The sequence below is a fragment of the Achroia grisella genome, unplaced genomic scaffold (genome assembly GCF_030625045.1).
Source record: "Achroia grisella isolate CSIRO2021 unplaced genomic scaffold, CSIRO_AGI_Agris_v1 utg512, whole genome shotgun sequence".
Lineage (NCBI taxonomy): Eukaryota > Metazoa > Arthropoda > Insecta > Lepidoptera > Pyralidae > Achroia > Achroia grisella.
Window position 1 is genome coordinate 2,712,215 of NW_026712906.1, and position 19,793 is coordinate 2,732,007.

General features: G+C 33.4%; 1 protein-coding gene across 1 annotated transcript in view; it reads left to right on the forward strand.

The window, feature by feature from the left end:
- The first annotated feature begins 2,686 nt into the window (after positions 1-2,686).
- Positions 2,687-19,793, forward strand: part of LOC131846848 (uncharacterized) — a 34,373-nt gene continuing 17,266 nt past the window's right edge. The window contains exons 1-2 of the mRNA XM_059196266.1: positions 2,687-4,280; positions 16,034-16,483. Coding sequence (XP_059052249.1) covers positions 2,687-4,280; positions 16,034-16,483 — 2,044 coding nt within the window. The remainder of the gene's footprint in view (positions 4,281-16,033; positions 16,484-19,793) is intronic.

Genomic DNA, 19,793 nt, shown 5'->3' on the forward strand with positions numbered 1-19,793 from the left:
AAAGTAAAAAGCTGTGTTGAAGTAATGAATTTATTATGTCAACGAGAATACATTTATTCACCGGAATTATTACATAATGTCATTTCCAAATTAACACCTTTATTATACAGTAAGTGGTGTGATTTTGCCACAATTCACTACACACCCGGTCAACCACAACTCGAGTTGCTTGCTGAATTTTTATTGCAGGAGGCTAATAAACATGCACGCTTTGGACTGCCGTGTGAGGCAGTTAACATCATGTCTCATACGGAGAGGACGAGGGCGACATCCATGTCTGCGGCCCCGCGGACGGATTGTGTGCAGGCTGCGTACCGGAATGCACCCTCAAGGCAAACATGGGCGAACACTACCACAGCGTCTGTGCCCCTTCAAATAAATAATAATTTGTCCAAACTCATTTCTTGTGCATTTTGTTCTGGCCCACATAGCATTAAGACTTGTTTCAAATTCATAGCACTCTCAGTTGATGACCGTCTCAGTTGTGTAAAGAAAGAAAAACTCTGCCCGAGATGCCTGAAAAAAGGTAAGCACAGCTGGAAATTTTGTAGAGCTAAACAGTGCGATATTTGTAATCAAAATCATCATAAATTTTTACATGTTGAAAATAAATCGGAAAATTCGTTTTCACATAATACAAATATTGATGCTGTCATTTGTCAAAATGATAATTTGAATTTTTCTTCTGATAAAATAGTTCCGAGTACTAGTAGTAATAATATAATTTCTTTTTCAAATAAACAAAAGCAAAGAGATCGGATACTTTTGAAAATTTTACCTGTTATTTTGTATGGTCCGATTTCCAATATTGAAACTTTTGCACTTTTAGATGATGGGTCTTCGGTCTCAATGATCGATGCTGACTTAGCGAAGCAGTTAGGTCTCAGTGGTACGGAAGAGAGTATGAACATTACGACGGTAGTTGGTACACGTAATGTCACCACCAGCTTAGTAGATTTTAATATTAAGGGTAAACACTGCTCGGAGATACATACAATTAAGAAAGCCCGTACTGTACCTAATTTAAAGTTAGCATCACAATCGGTTGACACTAGTGAGTTAGTTTTAGAACATTTGCATGATCTTGTCGACGTTCTCTCGTATTCTAATGCTAAGCCAAAAGTTCTCATAGGATTGAGCGACTGGCATTTACTGATTGCTAGAGAGAATCGTATAGGTACTCGTTCCCAGCCGGTAGCCACTCACACGCCTCTGGGGTGGGTACTATACGGATTATCATCCAAGATTACTACGCCTGTTCAATTCATTAATCATTGTGTATTTTCTGAGGTAGACAACGACCTTGATATTTTAATTAGGGATTACTATAAGTTAGATTCTATCGGTTTAAAATTACGCGAGCCTTATACCGCTTCAGAGTCGAGAGCCATTCGTATTATGGAAAATACAATAACACGTCTTCCAAATGGTCGATTTGAGGTTGGTTTACCTTGGCGTGAGGATTCAGTAGTTATGCCTAATAGTTATCATCACGCCCTGTCTAGGTTGAATAGTTTAAACAAAGGATTCAAACGGGATCCTAATTATCAATTATTGTACAAACAAAATATTGAGGCTTACGTTGAAAAAGGATATGCTGAGGAATGTGTGGTTGATGACGGTATTCTCTCAAATTCTAGGCTTTGGTATTTGCCACATTTCGGTGTGACAAATCCCAATAAACCGGGCAAGTTGAGAATTGTTCACGACGCATCTGCTAAGAGCAGCGGTGTTAGTTTAAACTCGTTACTATTGCCAGGTCCAGACTTACTTCAGTCATTGGTAGGTATCCTCATAAGATTTAGAGAGGGACAAGTAGCTTTGACAGGAGATATTAGAGAAATGTTTCCTCAAATTAAAATTCGTGAAGCCGATCGCAACTGTCAACGCTACTTGTGGCGACCAGATGGACCGGACGGGCAGGTTCGTGAGTTTAGGATGTCGTCTCTTATTTTTGGTGCAGCTTCGTCTCCTTTCACCGCCATTTATGTTAAAAATAAAAATGCTAGAGATTACGAGAAGCTGTTTCCTGAAGCAGCGAAAGCTATCATTGAAGATCATTACATGGACGATTTTCTGGGTAGTGTAGACGATGTTGACACTGGCGCTTGTCTTGCTAGGGATATTGTAGATGTTCACAGTAAGTGTGGTTTTGAGATGCGCGAATGGACGTCGAATAAACCAGAGGCTTTACGTTTTGTTATATAAGTTACGTAAAGATAATGGGTCTCATGTAAATCTTGATATAAATAAAGCTACTATAAGAGTTTTAGGTTTATTTTGGAATCCGATAAGTGATTATCTAAGTTTTAATGTAAATATTCAACAGCCCCATGATCTTCACTTAACTAAACGTCAGGTCTTGAAAGATTTAATGAGAATTTTCGATCCTTTAGGTTTTTTATGTCCCTTTATTACGCAGGGAAAGATTTTATTTCAACGAACATGGAAACTAGTTACTGGTTGGGATGACTCACTGCCTCCGAGTGAATGTGTCAAATGGCAGGATTGGTATCGTGGTTTTGAAACAATAAAAACGTTGACGATCCCGCGATGCTATTCGGACCATATTGACCCATCCTGTCGTGAGCTACATATTTTTTCTGATGCCAGCGATCAAGCTTACGCATGTGTTGCGTACTGGCGACTTAAATATCACGATGGTTCAATCAAAATTGCTTTTATCATGAGTAAATCACGAGTCAGCTCTCTTGAACCAACGCCTATAGCTAGGTTAGAGCTTCAGGCGGCTCTATTAGGTGTACGTTTAGCAGACACAATCACTCGGGATTGTAAACAAAAGATCAACGCACGTTATTTCTGGTGTGATTCGCGAGTAGCTTTATCGTGGATTAGAAGCGATGCACGCAACTTTAAAGCGTTTGTTGCGAATCGGGTCGGAGAAATTTCTGAGTCGACACTACCACGCGAATGGCGCTGGGTACCGTCAGAGCTTAATGTAGCAGACGATGCCACTCGCGTAACTGCCAAAAGCTCAATCGAGCTTAATAGATGGTTAAACGGACCGTCCTTCTTGATGGCAACTGAAGAGCAATGGCCAGTAGAGCCCGCTGCTGACCCCGTCGCTGGCCAGGATCTGAAGTGTCATCAGACAGTTTTGGCAGACTCTCGGCCCTATTTTAATATTATTCCAAATTCTAAAAACTTTAGCAACTGGCTGCGACTCTTACGAGCCACAGCCAGAGCTCACCAATTTCTACGCCTACTTATAGAAAGTAAGTCAAATAATGTATTTTCTAATAATAGATGTCGTTTTACTAATAGGGGTACACTACGTCCGCTTCTTTTTAAAGACATGAAGTCAGCAGAGCTCCATTTATTACGGCAAAGCCAGGCGGAGTCTTTTAGTCTCGAAATTGCAGCTTTACATCGTGATGAGCCACTTCCTAAATCCAGTAGAATTGGAAATCTCTCGATAAAGCTTAGTTCGGATGGACTACTACGCCTTGATGGAAGGATATCAGCTACGCCAGATCTCTGCGACGAAGTTAAGTGTCCTCCTATTTTAGATGGACGTAACGAAATCGTTCACTTGCTGGTCCAGTATTACCACATCTGGGCTTGTCATGGATATAATGAGACGGTTGTGAACGAATTGAGACAGAGGTATTGGATTCTTCATTTACGACCAACTGTTCGCTCAATTGCTGCTAGATGTCAAGCATGCCGCATAAAAAAGGCTTCAATCTCGATTCCACCTGAAGGAGATTTACCGGTATGCAGACTAGAACACCATCAACGTCCGTTTCTGAACACCGGCCTTGACTATTTCGGTCCTATGGAGGTAACAATAGGAAGGAGACGCGAAAAGCGATATGTTGCGCTATTTACCTGTCTCTCCGTCAGAGCAGTACATCTGGAAATTGTTGGCAATTTGAGTGCAGATGCTGCTATTATGGCACTTAGACGTTTCATGTCACGCCGCGGAGTACCAAGCAAGATCTTTTCTGATAACGGCACGGCATTTGTTGGAGCTAGTCGAGAGATAAGAACGATGTGGAGAGCCATGAATCATGCAGAAGTAGCAGATTACGCGACATCTCGTGGTATAGAATGGAACTTTATTCCCCCCCTCTCTCCATTCATGGGCGGTTGTTGGGAAAGGCTAGTTCAGTCTGTTAAAAGAGCTCTTGCAGCGGTTGTCAAGAGTAAATCCTTTAAAGAAGAAACTCTTATCACGTTCTTAGCAGAGATAGAACACGTCATCAATTCGCGCCCATTAACCCACATATCGGTCGAAGCAGGAGAGGGACCTGATTGTATATGTTAATATTATAAAGAAACACTACTAACTAGGGCCAGGAAGGGAAACCGAAAAAGAACAATAGATAGTAGTGACAATTTAGAAGATAATTTTGGTATTCGAAATATAAAACATAAAATAGTTATAACCAAATAAGTGGCCTGTATTCCACATATTGCCCACCCCGTTAGGCTCGATACTAACAATAAATCATGGAATACAGGCATATAAAAAAAGTAGCAAAAATATTTACACACTTAGTTTAACAAGTTTGCGTACAGGACGCCTAAGCATCCCCCCAGCTGTTGCTACGTCCGCTACGCGAACTATTTCATCGCGTCCTGGATATACGGCGACTACACGGCCTTTGGGCCACACTCCACGAGCCATGTTTCCATCAGCAATCAGCACAATGTCACCAACAGCTAAATTTGTATATCGCTGCTGAGAGTTCCGCGTTGTACGTGGCGCTAGCTTTGGTACATACTCTTTCAGCCATCTTGACCAAAAATGGTCAGCTAGTCGAACAGCTTTACGCCAGTGCGATCTGCCAAGTAACACTCCGTCATCTAATGTGGTGGGGCCGGGAAGACCAGATGAGTGCCCAAGGAGGAAGTGATTCGGCGTGAGGGCATAGCTGAATAAACCATAAAAAGATTTCCTATAAAATACTTAATTATACCATTCTAATGGTAGTGTTTTTTGAACCTGTCACAATTTCAATAGATAAATAAGTCATAAAATTACTTCATAGAATTATACTTAATTATATCATGTTTCTAATTGCAGTGTTTTTTTACCTTTGAATGTTTATATATATATAGTATTTTGAAATATAAATTAACTCGAGCGGCGAGCTATGGATGTGAACGAATTAATAATAAAATATGTGTTAAATAATTTAATTTTTAGTTAATATAATATGTTTTTAAATAATTAATAACAAAATGTGTATATGGAATAAAGACAGGAGCTAATGGCAACGGACCTCTCTGCCTATCTCGTGAGGTATCTAGCGTGAGGATAGATAAATATATTGAAGTACAAAGCTTACTTCGTGTTGGATAAATCTTAAGACCTTTGGCAGTCTAATTCGGGTTACTATACCGTTATACTACAAGGGTAGCCGTATATTTGTTAGCGAACATATTATGTTGTGCTACAACAAATATGTTGAAATATTAGTAGTATTAATACTATTTTTAAGTTTCTATATAGAACAGTGAATTCCCATTTTTTCTTACAATATACTTTTTCTGTGTTGAAATTAAGCAGAAAGCAAGCAGCTGATTTTTGGCTCCGAACCGTAATTAACCCTAAATCGAATGAATCGCGGCTTGGGGCACTAAATGCACAGTCATGGTAGAAAATAGGCCATATTCGTAATTAGGTTAAAAGTAATAAGTTTTACCGTATAAGACATATTATATAAACCGGATATTTACTGTGATAGTAATATATGGGGCTACTATTATTTTTAACAATTGAGTAATTTGAGTAATGAACATTTGTAACAGTTACATATGTAGTGCACAGTCTATAGAAAAGTTCTGAAAATTTTCGGAAATTATAATAACATTATTACAAAGATCTGATCTGAAAATTATTGAATAGTGCAACACGCAAGTTTCTTGCTTGTTTCTCTTGCAAGAAGATAGCTTTCCAAATGAGTAGTAGATTAAAAAAAATAAGTATGACTATTCTAAATATAAATTAATTTGAATAAAGAATTTTCTATTCTATTAATGAAAAATGGTCGCATTATATTTAAAGTAATACGCTATCCGTCTTAACTGAGACCATCTCGGCCCTGACATCTGCAAGTTCCTAATTCATTAATCTCCCACCAGTCGCTCCGACCCGCTATAAATCTAACAAATTTTTATGACCCCAATTTACATTTCTCTTCAACCACCGAACTGGTATAATGAAGTATTTATTTGGTGGATTCAAGAATATTTTTTCGCAGATATTGTTTATCAAATGGAATACAAATAATTAATCAATGTAAATACGCTAGGGATGATCCTTAGACTTCGATATTAAGTTTTCGATATTATCGATACATCGATATTAAGTTATCGATAAAATTTCAAAACGCAAACTGCTATGCTATATTATCAGGAAGGATCTGATATTTTATGACCTAAAAAGGCAAGGTTAAACGAAATGCAAACTAATGTGATATTAAGAGAAAATCTCGATATATTCTCACCTAGTCATATTTTAACATTTAGGTATATAGATTGACGTTGATATCGATGTTTTTCTAATATCGAGCATCCCTAAAATAAGCGACAATAACTGCTATAAGTTTGAGTAGTACTACATAATTATTTATTTCTATCTTTATATTAGTTAATTAATACTTTTAGGTTTATATTCTTTTTAATTATTAATAATATCTTTTAAATTACTATCTATAGATTTTTTTTTGTAAACTGGAATAAAACAAACATATCCAAACTAAATTATAAGTGAAGTTTATCACAATACCTAATGTATTGTGTATGTTAAAACTGAAACGAAATCGGTCAAGCCGTTTCTGAGATCTCACAGACCTAAATTTTAATAATTATTGTTATGGGTTGGAGAGAACTCAATACAATTTGAGATGACAGGATGTAAGATATGAAATTTATAATTTAGAAATCTTACACAGTTAATAATTGACGGCTTCGGTAGTCTACCGCTTTTCTTCCGATGGTCGCGAGTTTGATTCCTTCGATTTTTCGCACGGTACAAACACATGTATTCATGAGCATGATTGTTTGCATCGGTCTGGATGTTTTCTATGTGTATTATGTATGTATTTAAAAAAATATATCTACGTATTCATATCAGTTGATAAGTACTCATAACACAAGCTCTGCTTACCGTGGGACTAGATGGAGCATTGTCCAGGGGTTATTTTTTTTATAATTATTATATATTTTGAAAATAATTGTGCTTAAGTAAAAACTGAAACTGCTGAACAAAAGGCCTTAGGTATTTTTTTTTTATTTTTTTTATTTAACTTCAATACAGAGAATTCAAAATATAGTACATTTGGCGGACTTAACATCATGCTGCATTTTCTACCAGTCAATCATAGGTGATGCGGAGATTAATTGGTGGTATGTTTTTATAATATTAATATCTCGTTAAGCGTCTCAATCTGATACTGAAGGGCGTAATATTATTGCCCTTATTCTCTCACCGATACCGGTTGGATATCGCTTTCAAATTATACCTTACACCACAGAGTAATAAATATTGTTGTAGTTTTATGTTATATGTGCATAGGTAAAAGTAAAAACTATAGAGAGGTATATCTATTTATTTATCTTTTATTGCATTATCTAAAATAATGTACAATTGGCGAGCTTAATGCAATATGGCATTCTTTACCAGCTAACCAAAAACAGAAAACGGGAATGTACAATAAAATAATTATAAATTTAAATATAAATTTAGAATAATAATAATAATAATAAAAAAAACCAGCAAAATCTGACAAAATATATAAAAAAAAAAAAATAATAATTTCTGATTACTCAGTACAGTATACAATAATTATTATAACTTATATTATACAATTAAGAAGCAGCACCTGTTTTATCTAAAGAGCTTCATACTTAGTGGCTTATCAGACTAAAAAGTGAAGAGTTTGAATAAGGCCGAAACCGAAAATCGAACCTAGCTCAGTCAACAGTCAAGTCAGTCAGTCAACAATACAACTATTAAGTGGGAATGGAACCTATTTAAGTAAGGATTAAGTATAATGCTATCTATATAGTTAGATGTGTAATACGTTTTGGCATTTTAAGATATTCTGGTAAATAGTTATTGTGAAATTATCTACAAGAGATGCGAAGTCGGGGCAATTGAAAGTATTTGCTACAACACAAGCTGACGATCGCATCTTGCATTTCAGAAAGAAGAATTTAATATCTTGAATTGTATACATTTAATTATACGTTAAAGTAAACGGAATCTTTCTTTTATGAGCACATCTCGTTTATAGTGCTAGTTTCTCTTTATAGCATACATACTTTATTGTAAGAGTACTCTCAGTACTATTATGTACTTTACTAGAAATTTCAACAACAGTTAAATAGCATGAAGATGTAAAACGCCAAGCCAAGGAAGGTAATAAAAACTGTACGAGACGTTCCATTTGTAAGACAATATTTCTAGTTTATTACAGAACATCGCGATTCTTACTTTTCTGCATATACCTTAAGATATGGCTAATAAAATAGGCTATAAAATATTACGAGATACTTGTGTCTCTATATGTATTATATTAGAAGATTTATACTGATATATGAATGAATACTGATTATGTAATGTACATATAATTGAACTGGAATGTTTTTATGAAACTAAAATATCTTCATTCGTGTCTATTGCGAGCTCTTATGATATGTCAAATCTACTCTAATCACTGTAATAGTTATTAATCATCTGGCAATTATTTTATTAATTCCCGCGATACAGGCTCGCCCAGTTCAGGGTCTAATGTATAATTAATTTTATATTTGTGTTTTAAAATAAATATTACGTGATATTATGAAGAGGAAAGAACTTGCATTGGCCCTTTTCTTTCCAATTATCCTTTCTTATTCCTGACGGGTATGACTTTAGTCTGAGCGTTCCACTAGGGGTTCGATTCTCGGTTCAGGCCGACGTAGTTTCGGTCGCCGTTTAAATGTGACGGGGAATCGATCAGAGGGGAAAAATTAATCTCGACATATTTTTGTAGTCTCCTTTATTTTTCCCGCGTAAAATATAATGCGCCACAGATACACAATACTGCACGGTGTGCAGTCACACTAGGATGACGATCGCGTTATAGCTGTATGTGATGTTAATACTAGTAGAAGTGTTAACACACGTGATAATGTGATACCGTAAGTTATAGTTAATACCTTGAACCTAAATAGGCAAAACCTAAAAATAATTATAGGGACAATAACGGGCCACTGTTCCTTAAATAAACACCTGTACAAAATAGGTGCTACAGACAGCACCGTTTATCGGGGCTGCTTTGAAGTCGAAGAAACGGCCGCTCACGTAATCCTGGAATGCGTAGTAGGAGTAGCGAGGTCACTCCGTGAAACCTGCGAAGACACCAGAAGACTATTGCGCTTTTGGAAGGAGCTTGGCTGGCTACTTTATTAATCCCGGCTCTACACGTACAACGGCCCAGAAGAGACGCTGATTGCGGAGTCCAACTTACATTTACATTTACAGGGGACTATTACCACTTACCATCAGGTTATAATAGTAAAAATAGGTTAGTGGATTTTTAATAATAACAAACACTAAATTTTTAAGACTATAATTGAAGTAAGTGCTGACATGTTATGGATAGTCCTTATATATGTATGTATATAGTTAGAAGCGGAAACATACCAACAATATAAACAAGTTTATTCTCTAGGGAGTAATTCTGATCTGAGTTGAACCAATTAACTCTAAATAACTACATTTCCACAGTTTCAAGTATTCGACGCAACAGAATATAACTTACCTTCATTAAGGAAAGGGTTATTAGCAATAGGAATAGTCCCCTATTGCTAACAATGCAATTTATCGTAGTTAAATTCTGGTGAATACAAACGATGGACTGGATGTTTTGACTTTCTGTTAATTCTATAATTTACAATTAGTGTCCGTATATCGTTAGCGTAGGCGAGTGTACCATTTCATACGTCAACGGCCTCGGTAGTCTAACATACCACATTACATCCGATGGTCGCGGGTTCGAATTCTCGTACGGAACAAACTTTTGTACTCATGTTTGTTTGTCTCGGTCGGGTGGGTGTTTTATATTTTTTTGAATGGATGTTAATGGAATGATTCCTGGACTCTGCACTCGCCTGCGCTATTTACCAGTGTAGGTTGATACGATGAACATGAGCTCAGGCCAGTCAGCCCATTGTGATAAATACACCGGGAATTTATCACAATTGTTTCCAAGGGGAACCGAGTGGAGGTCAACCTATCATGGTACATTGTTAACAATGGGATCATCTGTCTACATTACTAACAATCCTCTACTACCCAATGTATTGTATATTCTCTATACACAAACAAAAAAATATCTATGTATTTATAATAGTTGTTTAATATCTATAACACAATCTCTGCTTAACTTGGAACTAGATGGCGCTATGTAAATTGTCCTGATATATCAAATATAAAAAACCTTCACGCATCTGCGTGGAGCCATTTTACCTTATGACGGTACCTTTTTAGTAACGTGAAAAACAAAGTTGTTTTTTTATATGTAATTCTATTCTATATGTATAATAATCAATATATATTTTTTTATACTTCTATGGTGGCTAACAATGCCTATATGATGGTAGGCTATGGACTGAAACACCAAAGTACGTGCGTGTTGCTGACCGTAGAGAAACCTTATCTATCTTTCTTGAAAACCTAATGTTGTAGTCTCTCGAGAATATGTAAGGATGCAACGATCTTAAGAAATAAATTATGATTGGGTTCTTGGGTACGAATTTGCGACATCTTTTAAATAAATAAAGAACTCCAGACAACTGACAGTGCTATCCAGTTCCAAATCAGGTAGAGTTTGTGTCATTGGTACTATGCAATATGTAGATACATATCTACAATATCTAATTATATAAATAAAAACGTTTATTGTATTGTATTATTGTGTGACGACGTTTATTGTATGACGACCTCGGTGGTCTAGCGATCTAGCACACCGCTTTACTTCCGATGGTCGCGGGTTCGATTCCTCGCACGGCACAAACATTTGTATGTATGAGTATGATTGTTTGTGTCAGTCTGGGTGTTTTATATGTATAATATGTATGTATTTACGAAAAAAATAAAATTTATGTATTTGTATCAGTTATCTAGTACCCATAACACAAGCTTTAGCTAGCTTAACTTGGGTCTATATGGCGCTGTGTGAATTGTCTTGAGATTGTTGTTATTATTATTACTATTATTATTATTGTTATGTTATTATTATTATTGTATTTAGATATTTATATTCCAGTAGCGTATATTTTTATTATTATTTAGGTCCTTTATTTGAATTTTGTATGAAGTCGTTTGTGTGGGAAAAAAGAGATTTTGCCAAATAGACGCAATAATATAATGCATAGCTGGATCTTTTTATTAAGCTAGTTAAAAGATGACAGTAAAATTACAGTATACTGAGGTATAACATCTTAGTTCTCCGGAATAGCACTATGTAACTGTTACTATGTAATATTATGTTATCTGTGCTGTTACCGACGACCCCGCTGGTCTAGCGGTTTAGCACACCACCTTTCTTTTGACGGTCGCGGGTTCAATTCATCGCACACAACTAACAAATATTCATGAGTATGATTGTTTGTATTAGTATTAGTGTGGTATAACATAAGCTATACTTAGCTTGGGATCGGATTACGCTGTGTGAATTGTGCCGAAATATTATTTATTTCTTTTATTATCTGTTTTTTAGAACTTATGGTCAAACAAAAACATTTTTATTTAAATGCGTGGACAGAGATCTGAATCATCATTATATATATATATATTTATTACGACATAGTATAAAACAATGTCGCTGTCGCCGTCTGTCCGTCCCTATGTATACTTAAATCTTTAAAACTACGCAACGGATTTTCAAGCGGTGTTTTTTAATAGAGGAAGGTTTGGGTGTACATTTATAACACCTGTACTCCCGAGCGAAGCCGGAGTGGGTAGCCAGTAATTAAGATAAAATATAATAATACATTATTACCAAAACAATTATGTAACTAATAGTTTTGTTTATTAATTATAATAGTTACTAATATTATCCTTCGCCACAAACTACTGGTTAAAGTTGAACCCTCACCACGGTTATTAATCAACGCGCCTTTGATCTTCGACAGTTTCTAATTATGTAGACATTATCTGGACTAATTAGAAATCATACTTCAATCGTTATTAATATATTTAAACGGGTGTTAACACGGATAGGGGATATTCCCTCTGCAAAATTCAGTTTGACACCTCTGTAATACCAAATCAAACCATAGTTTTATCTGTAATTATAGAGTTGTAAAAATACTTTACTTTAAGTTTCTTAGTATCAACTCATAAGTAACACAAGCTCTGCTCAGTTTGAGACTACGATACGATTGTATATATTGCCCAGGGTTATTAAATAATTACTCAATAATTTACGCAAATGTATTAATTTTCTTTCATGTTATATATTTTATTCATAATTAACTTTCCGTATAATAAAATGATGACGTGGCAAAAACTGACTGTTTATGTGTTAATAATTTACGTAAATATTGCCGAACATGTTGTTAAATATGAGTGAACATATACTCTAAAGATTATATAATACCCTCCAAAGGAGGCAATAATAAATTATGCGAAACTTTACTAAATGCCATTTATAATTATATAAGTAATTATATTAATTAATATAGGATACTTACTAGATGGCTCCGTACATATATATGCTTTATTAATTGTTGTCACTTAATTTGCTATATATACGGGCACTAAGCGGCAGGCGTCCCTAATATATATATTAATTATATCATGTTTAGAATTAAACATATATTAAAATTAGCCATTGCGTATATATCAGATAATCAGAGAGTTGACAATGCTCTTGAACAGCCCCGAATTGGGGGGGGGGGGGACACAGACTACCTTCAAGTAAATTGTTTGTATCCAATGCATTTGAAAATAAAGATTTCAAACTTTTAAAAAAGCCTCAATAATTAACAGGAATACTAATTGGACAAATTGTATATTAAATTATATATATTGCAAACATGTTGGCAAGGTCCGGGGCAGCCTCTGAATAAGTCATTTTGAATATTTCCACCATCAGAACCGTTGGCGGCACGTTTATATTTTTGTTTGTGTTATGTTATAACATCCGTTACTTTCCCGCAGGCACAGAGATAATCCAAGAAAATTAGAGGAGCTAGCAAAAATGTCGATGTAGTCGTTATATAGATAGATAGATATCTCTCAATGGTATTATTGAGTTATGCCCGTTACTTATCGGACCAATATTTTTGTAGGCTGTATGTCATTTATTCCTTGATCTGTTTTTTCTTTCAATATTTATACATGTAATGTTGCTGGCAGCGTGTCCACCGTTATTTTTATAAATATTGTATTATTTTGATTCATCAGTTTTTTATATGTCTCTTTTAAATTCTTTTCGAGCCCTCTTGGGAATAAAAAAAAATAGTTGTCGTGTTCCCGCTCCAGTCACACGTATCTTTATAATAGAGTTATTATTTATATATGAAATATTTTCTTTGTACCTATCAAATAATATATTTTATAAACTGTAATAACACGAATATTAAAAATATCTTTGAAGTGAAGTTTACTACAATACATTAGTGAAAATCGCGTCTGAATAAGTTAAGCCGTTTCTAAGAATATTGCGCACACATGCGACAAATTCTAAAAATCATAGTTATTGGTCCCTTACGTTGATAAAGTATATATCGCGAAACATGGATATTTTTTGGTATTTATACTGCGGGAATTATTGTCAATAGAGCAATGTGATGTACTACAGTTCTATAATTGCCCCTGAAGTTGATGGCGGGCAAATACGCTCGCCCCGAGGGCCCAAATTGCATTCTTATAGTGAAGTGCAGATGATCTAGTTCATTTATTCATTCATTTATAAAGCTAAATTAATAACATCAATCATTTAATAAATATAGGCATCGCAAACTATTAAAATATACAAAAATATATATTGTAGGTTTTTTTTCAATTCTTTCGTAAGTAAAAAGTAAAAACAAGTAAAAAAAGGTTTTTTACTTTTTTTTTATATGTATTGCTATTTTTTATTATGCCTCGGCTGATATCTGAAATACCTACGAAATTGTTACTAAAATATATGGTAGGTACTCTATGAAGATTTTATGTAGTCGTAGAAAAATGTAATATAGTATTTCATGTAGCCTATACGAGCGTATATAAAACTCACATTCCTTGATCCAATTTGTCAAATACTAGTAAATTGGATGCTTTACGCAAAGTCTAGACTGATATCATAGCTTATTATGCGAGCGACAAATTATTTGGAGTATGTCCAAAAATAAATAATAAGCAACATACATATGCAACATAGGGTTGTTAGTAGTAAAAATGTCAATGTTAAAATATAATAGAAAATGTTTTCTACAAACAAACTTACATTTAAGCACCTCCTTTTTGAATCACTCATATTTTAAAAGTTCCAAGCGAACAGACCGCGAAAACGACTTCATTTTATACCAAATTTTTTATTCAAATAAACTTACACTCGTGGACCTTTCACTTGAATCACTCTATCTATTGCTAAAAACTGCATTAAAATCCTTTGCGTAGTTTAAAAGGTCTAAGAAGAAGTACAAATATGCTACCTAATTTCTTTTTATACCGTGTACTACCAGGTGGGCTATGGTATAAAAAGAAATTAGGTTTTTAAAAACTTTAATAATTAAATTACGAATTTAATCATAGCACGTTATGTAATATTTTTAATAAACTTTAATAATTAAATTTATTGCTCTAATTGTTATTAAAGTCCGTGCATGTTCGAAACTTCAGAAGTGGGGCGTGAGTTAACAAAATGTGTGTTTGAATGTGAATAATCATCTTCTACGAGGCTGACTTAATACGTACTTTAAACTAAGTTACCTTCAATTTGCGATATGTTTCAATTTAGGTTAATTTGCTGAATATAAATACAGTAATAACGAAAAAATGTTTTGTTATTTTTAAGTTGGTAAATATTTCTGTAAATATAGTAATAATAATAATAATAACATCTCAGGACAATTCGCACAGCGCCATCTAGTCCCAAGCTAAGCAGAGCTTGTGTTATGGGTACTAGACAAATAATATAAATACATGGATACATTTTGTTTTGTAAATAAATACATATTATACATAGAAAACACCCAGACCGATACAAACTATCATACCCATGGATACAAATGTTTGTACCGTGCGAGGAATCGAACTCGCGACCATCGGACGTAAAGCGGTGTGCTAAACCACTAGACCATCGAGGCTGTCGAACACTTACATAGTACTTGATTACTAGCATTTTCTCCAGATTTTGATAAAGTGAGATTTTTTTTTTTTTTTTTTTTTTTTTTTTTTTTTTTTTTTTTTTTTTTTTTTTTTTCTCGACTGGCAACATTACCGATAACTGTCTTTGTCAGCTGGCCGTAATAATTAAATACTTTTATATAATTTATTACTCGATTTTTTTAGTGCAATTGATATAATTAGTGAGTTTAAGCTATAAGAAGCATCTATTGTTGTTTGTGTTCATTTTTATATTGTATTTGTGTACAAAAATCGACACAAATATTTCCTACCGGTCAACTGTCAGAGTTCGTAATAAACTTATATTTACATCAATCTTGTATATGTTATCGCGTAATTCAATTTAAATTATTATAACATTCCTTTTTTATTACTTGTTTTGTGTTACATGTTAATATTGTGGTAATTTTAAAAGTGAATTCAAGTTGTGCGTCGAGGAAAAAAAAAATTACCCACTAACCAAATATTATTGTAAGTACTAACTGTAAGTTCTTACATATAATAATCTTTAGTATTGTTATTTATAATTAACATATTTACTAACATTACTTACATATTATATATTTATAAATATATTTTATTGTAAGGAAATAGCACAAGTTTTAAATTCCATTTAATTCCTTTATATTTAAATTTATTACTCAGCATATTTAATAATGATGTCCCGAAGAGCCTGTGATCTTGATGCTAAACTTAAGGTGGCCCTCGTTGAATTAAAGAAAACCCAAGACTTGAATAAAGTATTGTTACAGGAACAGGATGATAGTGAAATAGAGATGAAATCTCTATTTAACAAATATGTGGCCCTGAAGGGAGAACTTGTAAACATTAATGTATTCTGTGAGGACCTACGCGTTGACAGGGATAGACTTCAGGAAATTGTTAATGAATATGATCACTGCAGGGACACATATGAGTCAAATCTACAGCGTATCACTCACCTCGAGAGACACCTTGAGGAAGCTCAAGCACATAGTGAATCTATGTTGGAACACAAACGGGTGAGTAGCTATAATAACACCTTAGATCTGTATACAGAATTGTTAAATGTCACTTGTGATCAAAAGTCTACTCAGCCGTTGGTGACCATAGATTTAACAAATACACCCAGCTCAAATAGTTGTACTAGTCAATTTAATAGTGTCAATAAATTAAAAAAATATATAAAAATAAACAAATTTATTAAAAAGTCAGAAAAGTTAGTGAGAACTCATACTAAATGTTTAAAATCTATAAATATTAGAAGACAAAAATTAGACCTGTTACAAGAACTTCAAAATTGTAAAACAAATTTACATGATAAGGATTTAGAACAAAATAAATTAAAGAGTAAAATTCAAGAGTTGGAATCTTTATTATATAATTTAACAAATAAATATGAGTGTGCTCAACATGAAATTAATAACTATAGTAAATCACTGGATAAATTAATAGAGTTGGGTAATTACAACATGGAGCGGTTCACCTCATTGACAGAGAAATGTTGTTGTGAGACACCTGAATCTCCTAAATCTTGTCAATATAGCCCTAATGGAAATAACAATAAGTCAATCACATCAGTCTTAACTGAGTCAATCACTCCTTGTTCAAATTTACTCAATTCTAACTTGTCTTTAAAAACTGATAATTGTAATGTTGCACCAGTACGAAGGACAATTATTTATTCAGATGAATATGGTAAGGGTTTGGGCCGTTCATTATCAGAAAGTTTATCTCAACATGTTATAAATAATTGTCTACCTGGTGCTTCATTGCCTAATATTTTAAATAAGGTGGTTAATGATAGGTATGATAAGTTAACCACATTAGTCATTGCTTTAGGCAACTGTTTAAATGTAAAAAAAAGTCATGTCATTAAACTTGTAAACTCTTTGCTTAATATTGCTGAGTTGGGCATAGGTAAAATAATTTTATGTGCATTTCCTTACTGTCATTCTCTGACTATTGAACAAAATAAGTTCATATATTATATTAATAATTTAATTTATAATATGACTTGTCGCCATAATGACTTTTTATTTTTTGATAGTAACAAATTTGTTACAAACTTTTGTATGACTGGAGATAGATTTTATCTGCCTAAAAAACAAATAAGAAATATAGCTAGTTTACTAGCTTATAATATAAATGACCCCATTATAAGTAATATAATGGGTTGCACTAATCCAATTAGTAGTATTTGTACTAATGTTAATACTAAACATTCTGAAAATATTGACATAAATATTGATTCTAGTAAGAATCCTTTTATTTACAATAATTTAAATATGACTGCAGATTTAAACTGCTGAAAAAGACAAAGGGAAAGCTATCAGAATTGAAAATTGTTCACCAGAACATACAAAGTTTTCTCGGCTGTGAATTAATTATTCAATTGTTTTTAGAAAAAAATAATATAGATGTTCTATGTTTAACTGAACATTGGCTCAAAGTGAGCAATATGATGTTAAGCTTAAACAATTATAATATTGTCAGCTGCTTTAATAGAAAAATAGTAAATAGAGGAGGTTCCATGATATTGGTGAAAAATAATATAAAAGTAAAAGAACGTAGTGATATTGGCAATCTTTCCGTTGAGTGTTGTATTGAAATTTCCTGTGTGGAACTAGAAAATTATATAGTTATGTGTGTATATAGACCTCCAAATAGTGATTATAATTTATTTGAAGAGGTAATGGAGGATATTTTAAAAAGAGTATTTAATATTAACAAAAAATTTATAGTGTGTGGTGATTTCAATGTTGACATTTTATCACATAACACCACAAAAACTAAATTAATGAGTTTATTTCAATCTTTTGACTTGAGTAATGTCTTCCACGAACCCACTCGTATCACAGCCACGTCTGCTACTTGTTTGGATAACATATTTAGCAACAGTGAATATTTAGATAAAATAATAATAAATAACCTTCCTTCTGATCACTGTGGTCAATTAGTAATTTTTCCAAATCACGTAAACAAAATCAGGAAAATTAATTTATTAAAAGAGACTTGACTGGTTATAAGATAAATAAATTTAAAATATCAGTTCGTAGTAAATTAGATTTTTGTCCTCAATCTGATGAACCTAACAAACTTTATACAGATTTCTTCAATATTGTTTCTTACGAATATAATAAGGCTTTTAACAAAAAAACTATCAGTATTAGTAACAAAACAAAATTTTCAGAATGGGCTACAAAGGGAATTCTTAAAAGTAGAAATATATTATTTGATTTATATGATCAAAAAAAAATACCGTTTCGATAGTACATTCGTAAATTATGTAAAAAGATACTCAAAAACTTTTAAAAAGGTATGTAATGTAGCAAAGTCTAATTATCTAAATAAAAAAATTAAAGAATCCAAGGACAAGATTAGGACAGTGTGGAATATTATTAATAAAGAAACTGGCAAAGTTAAAAGTCCATATAATGATTTTACGTTAAATTATAATGATAAACTAGTAACGTCCACAAAAGAAATAGTCAATATTTTTGAAAAATTTTTCGCTAGTATTCCAACTGATATTACGTCCTCTTTGGACTCTTCTCCAAGTACAGCTAAATCATTCCTTATTGACAATGTTGCTTCGTGTCCGGTTACATTTAAATTTACATTTATTGACATTGCTACAATTACTAAAACATTTAAACAATTAAATTTAAAAAATACTGAAGACCATTGGGGCATGTCTGTTAAAGTTATTAACACCGCTATAGATGTTATTGCTCCATATTTAGTAACTATCTTCAATAAATGTATTTTTGACGGTGTTTTTCCCAACTTAATGAAACATAGTAAAATAACTCCACTTTTTAAGTTAGGGGATAAAACTGAAGTAGGTAATTATAGGCCCATTTCTATCTTACCAGTACTAAGTAAAGTGTTTGAAAAAATTATGCTCAATCAGATGCTTCACCACTTTAAAATAAATAGACTGCTTCACAGTCGGCAATTTGGTTTCACAGCCGGTAAATCAACTACTGACGCTGGTGTAGCTTTAATGAAACACATTTTTGACTGTTGGGAGAGGTCACAGGATGCTATCGGTGTATTCTGTGACCTCTCAAAAGCATTTGATTGCGTTGATCATGAAACACTCTTACTCAAATTAGAACATTACGGTATTAGATATGAAGCACTATGCATGATGAAATCCTATCTAAATAATAGAATGCAAGTTGTTGAAATAAATGGTGTAAAGTCTGAGGGAACTAGTATTAAAATGGGTGTTCCTCAGGGCTCTATTCTAGGTCCTTTCTTATTTTTAGTTTACATAAACGATCTTCCTTATATGGTAGAAAAGATAGCTGACATAGTTCTGTTTGCTGATGATACTTCATTAGTATTCAAAGTCAATCGACATATTGATGATATGGACGAAGTAAACGGTTCTCTCTCTTTTGCTTTAAAATGGTTTACGGCAAATAATATGCTACTAAATGCA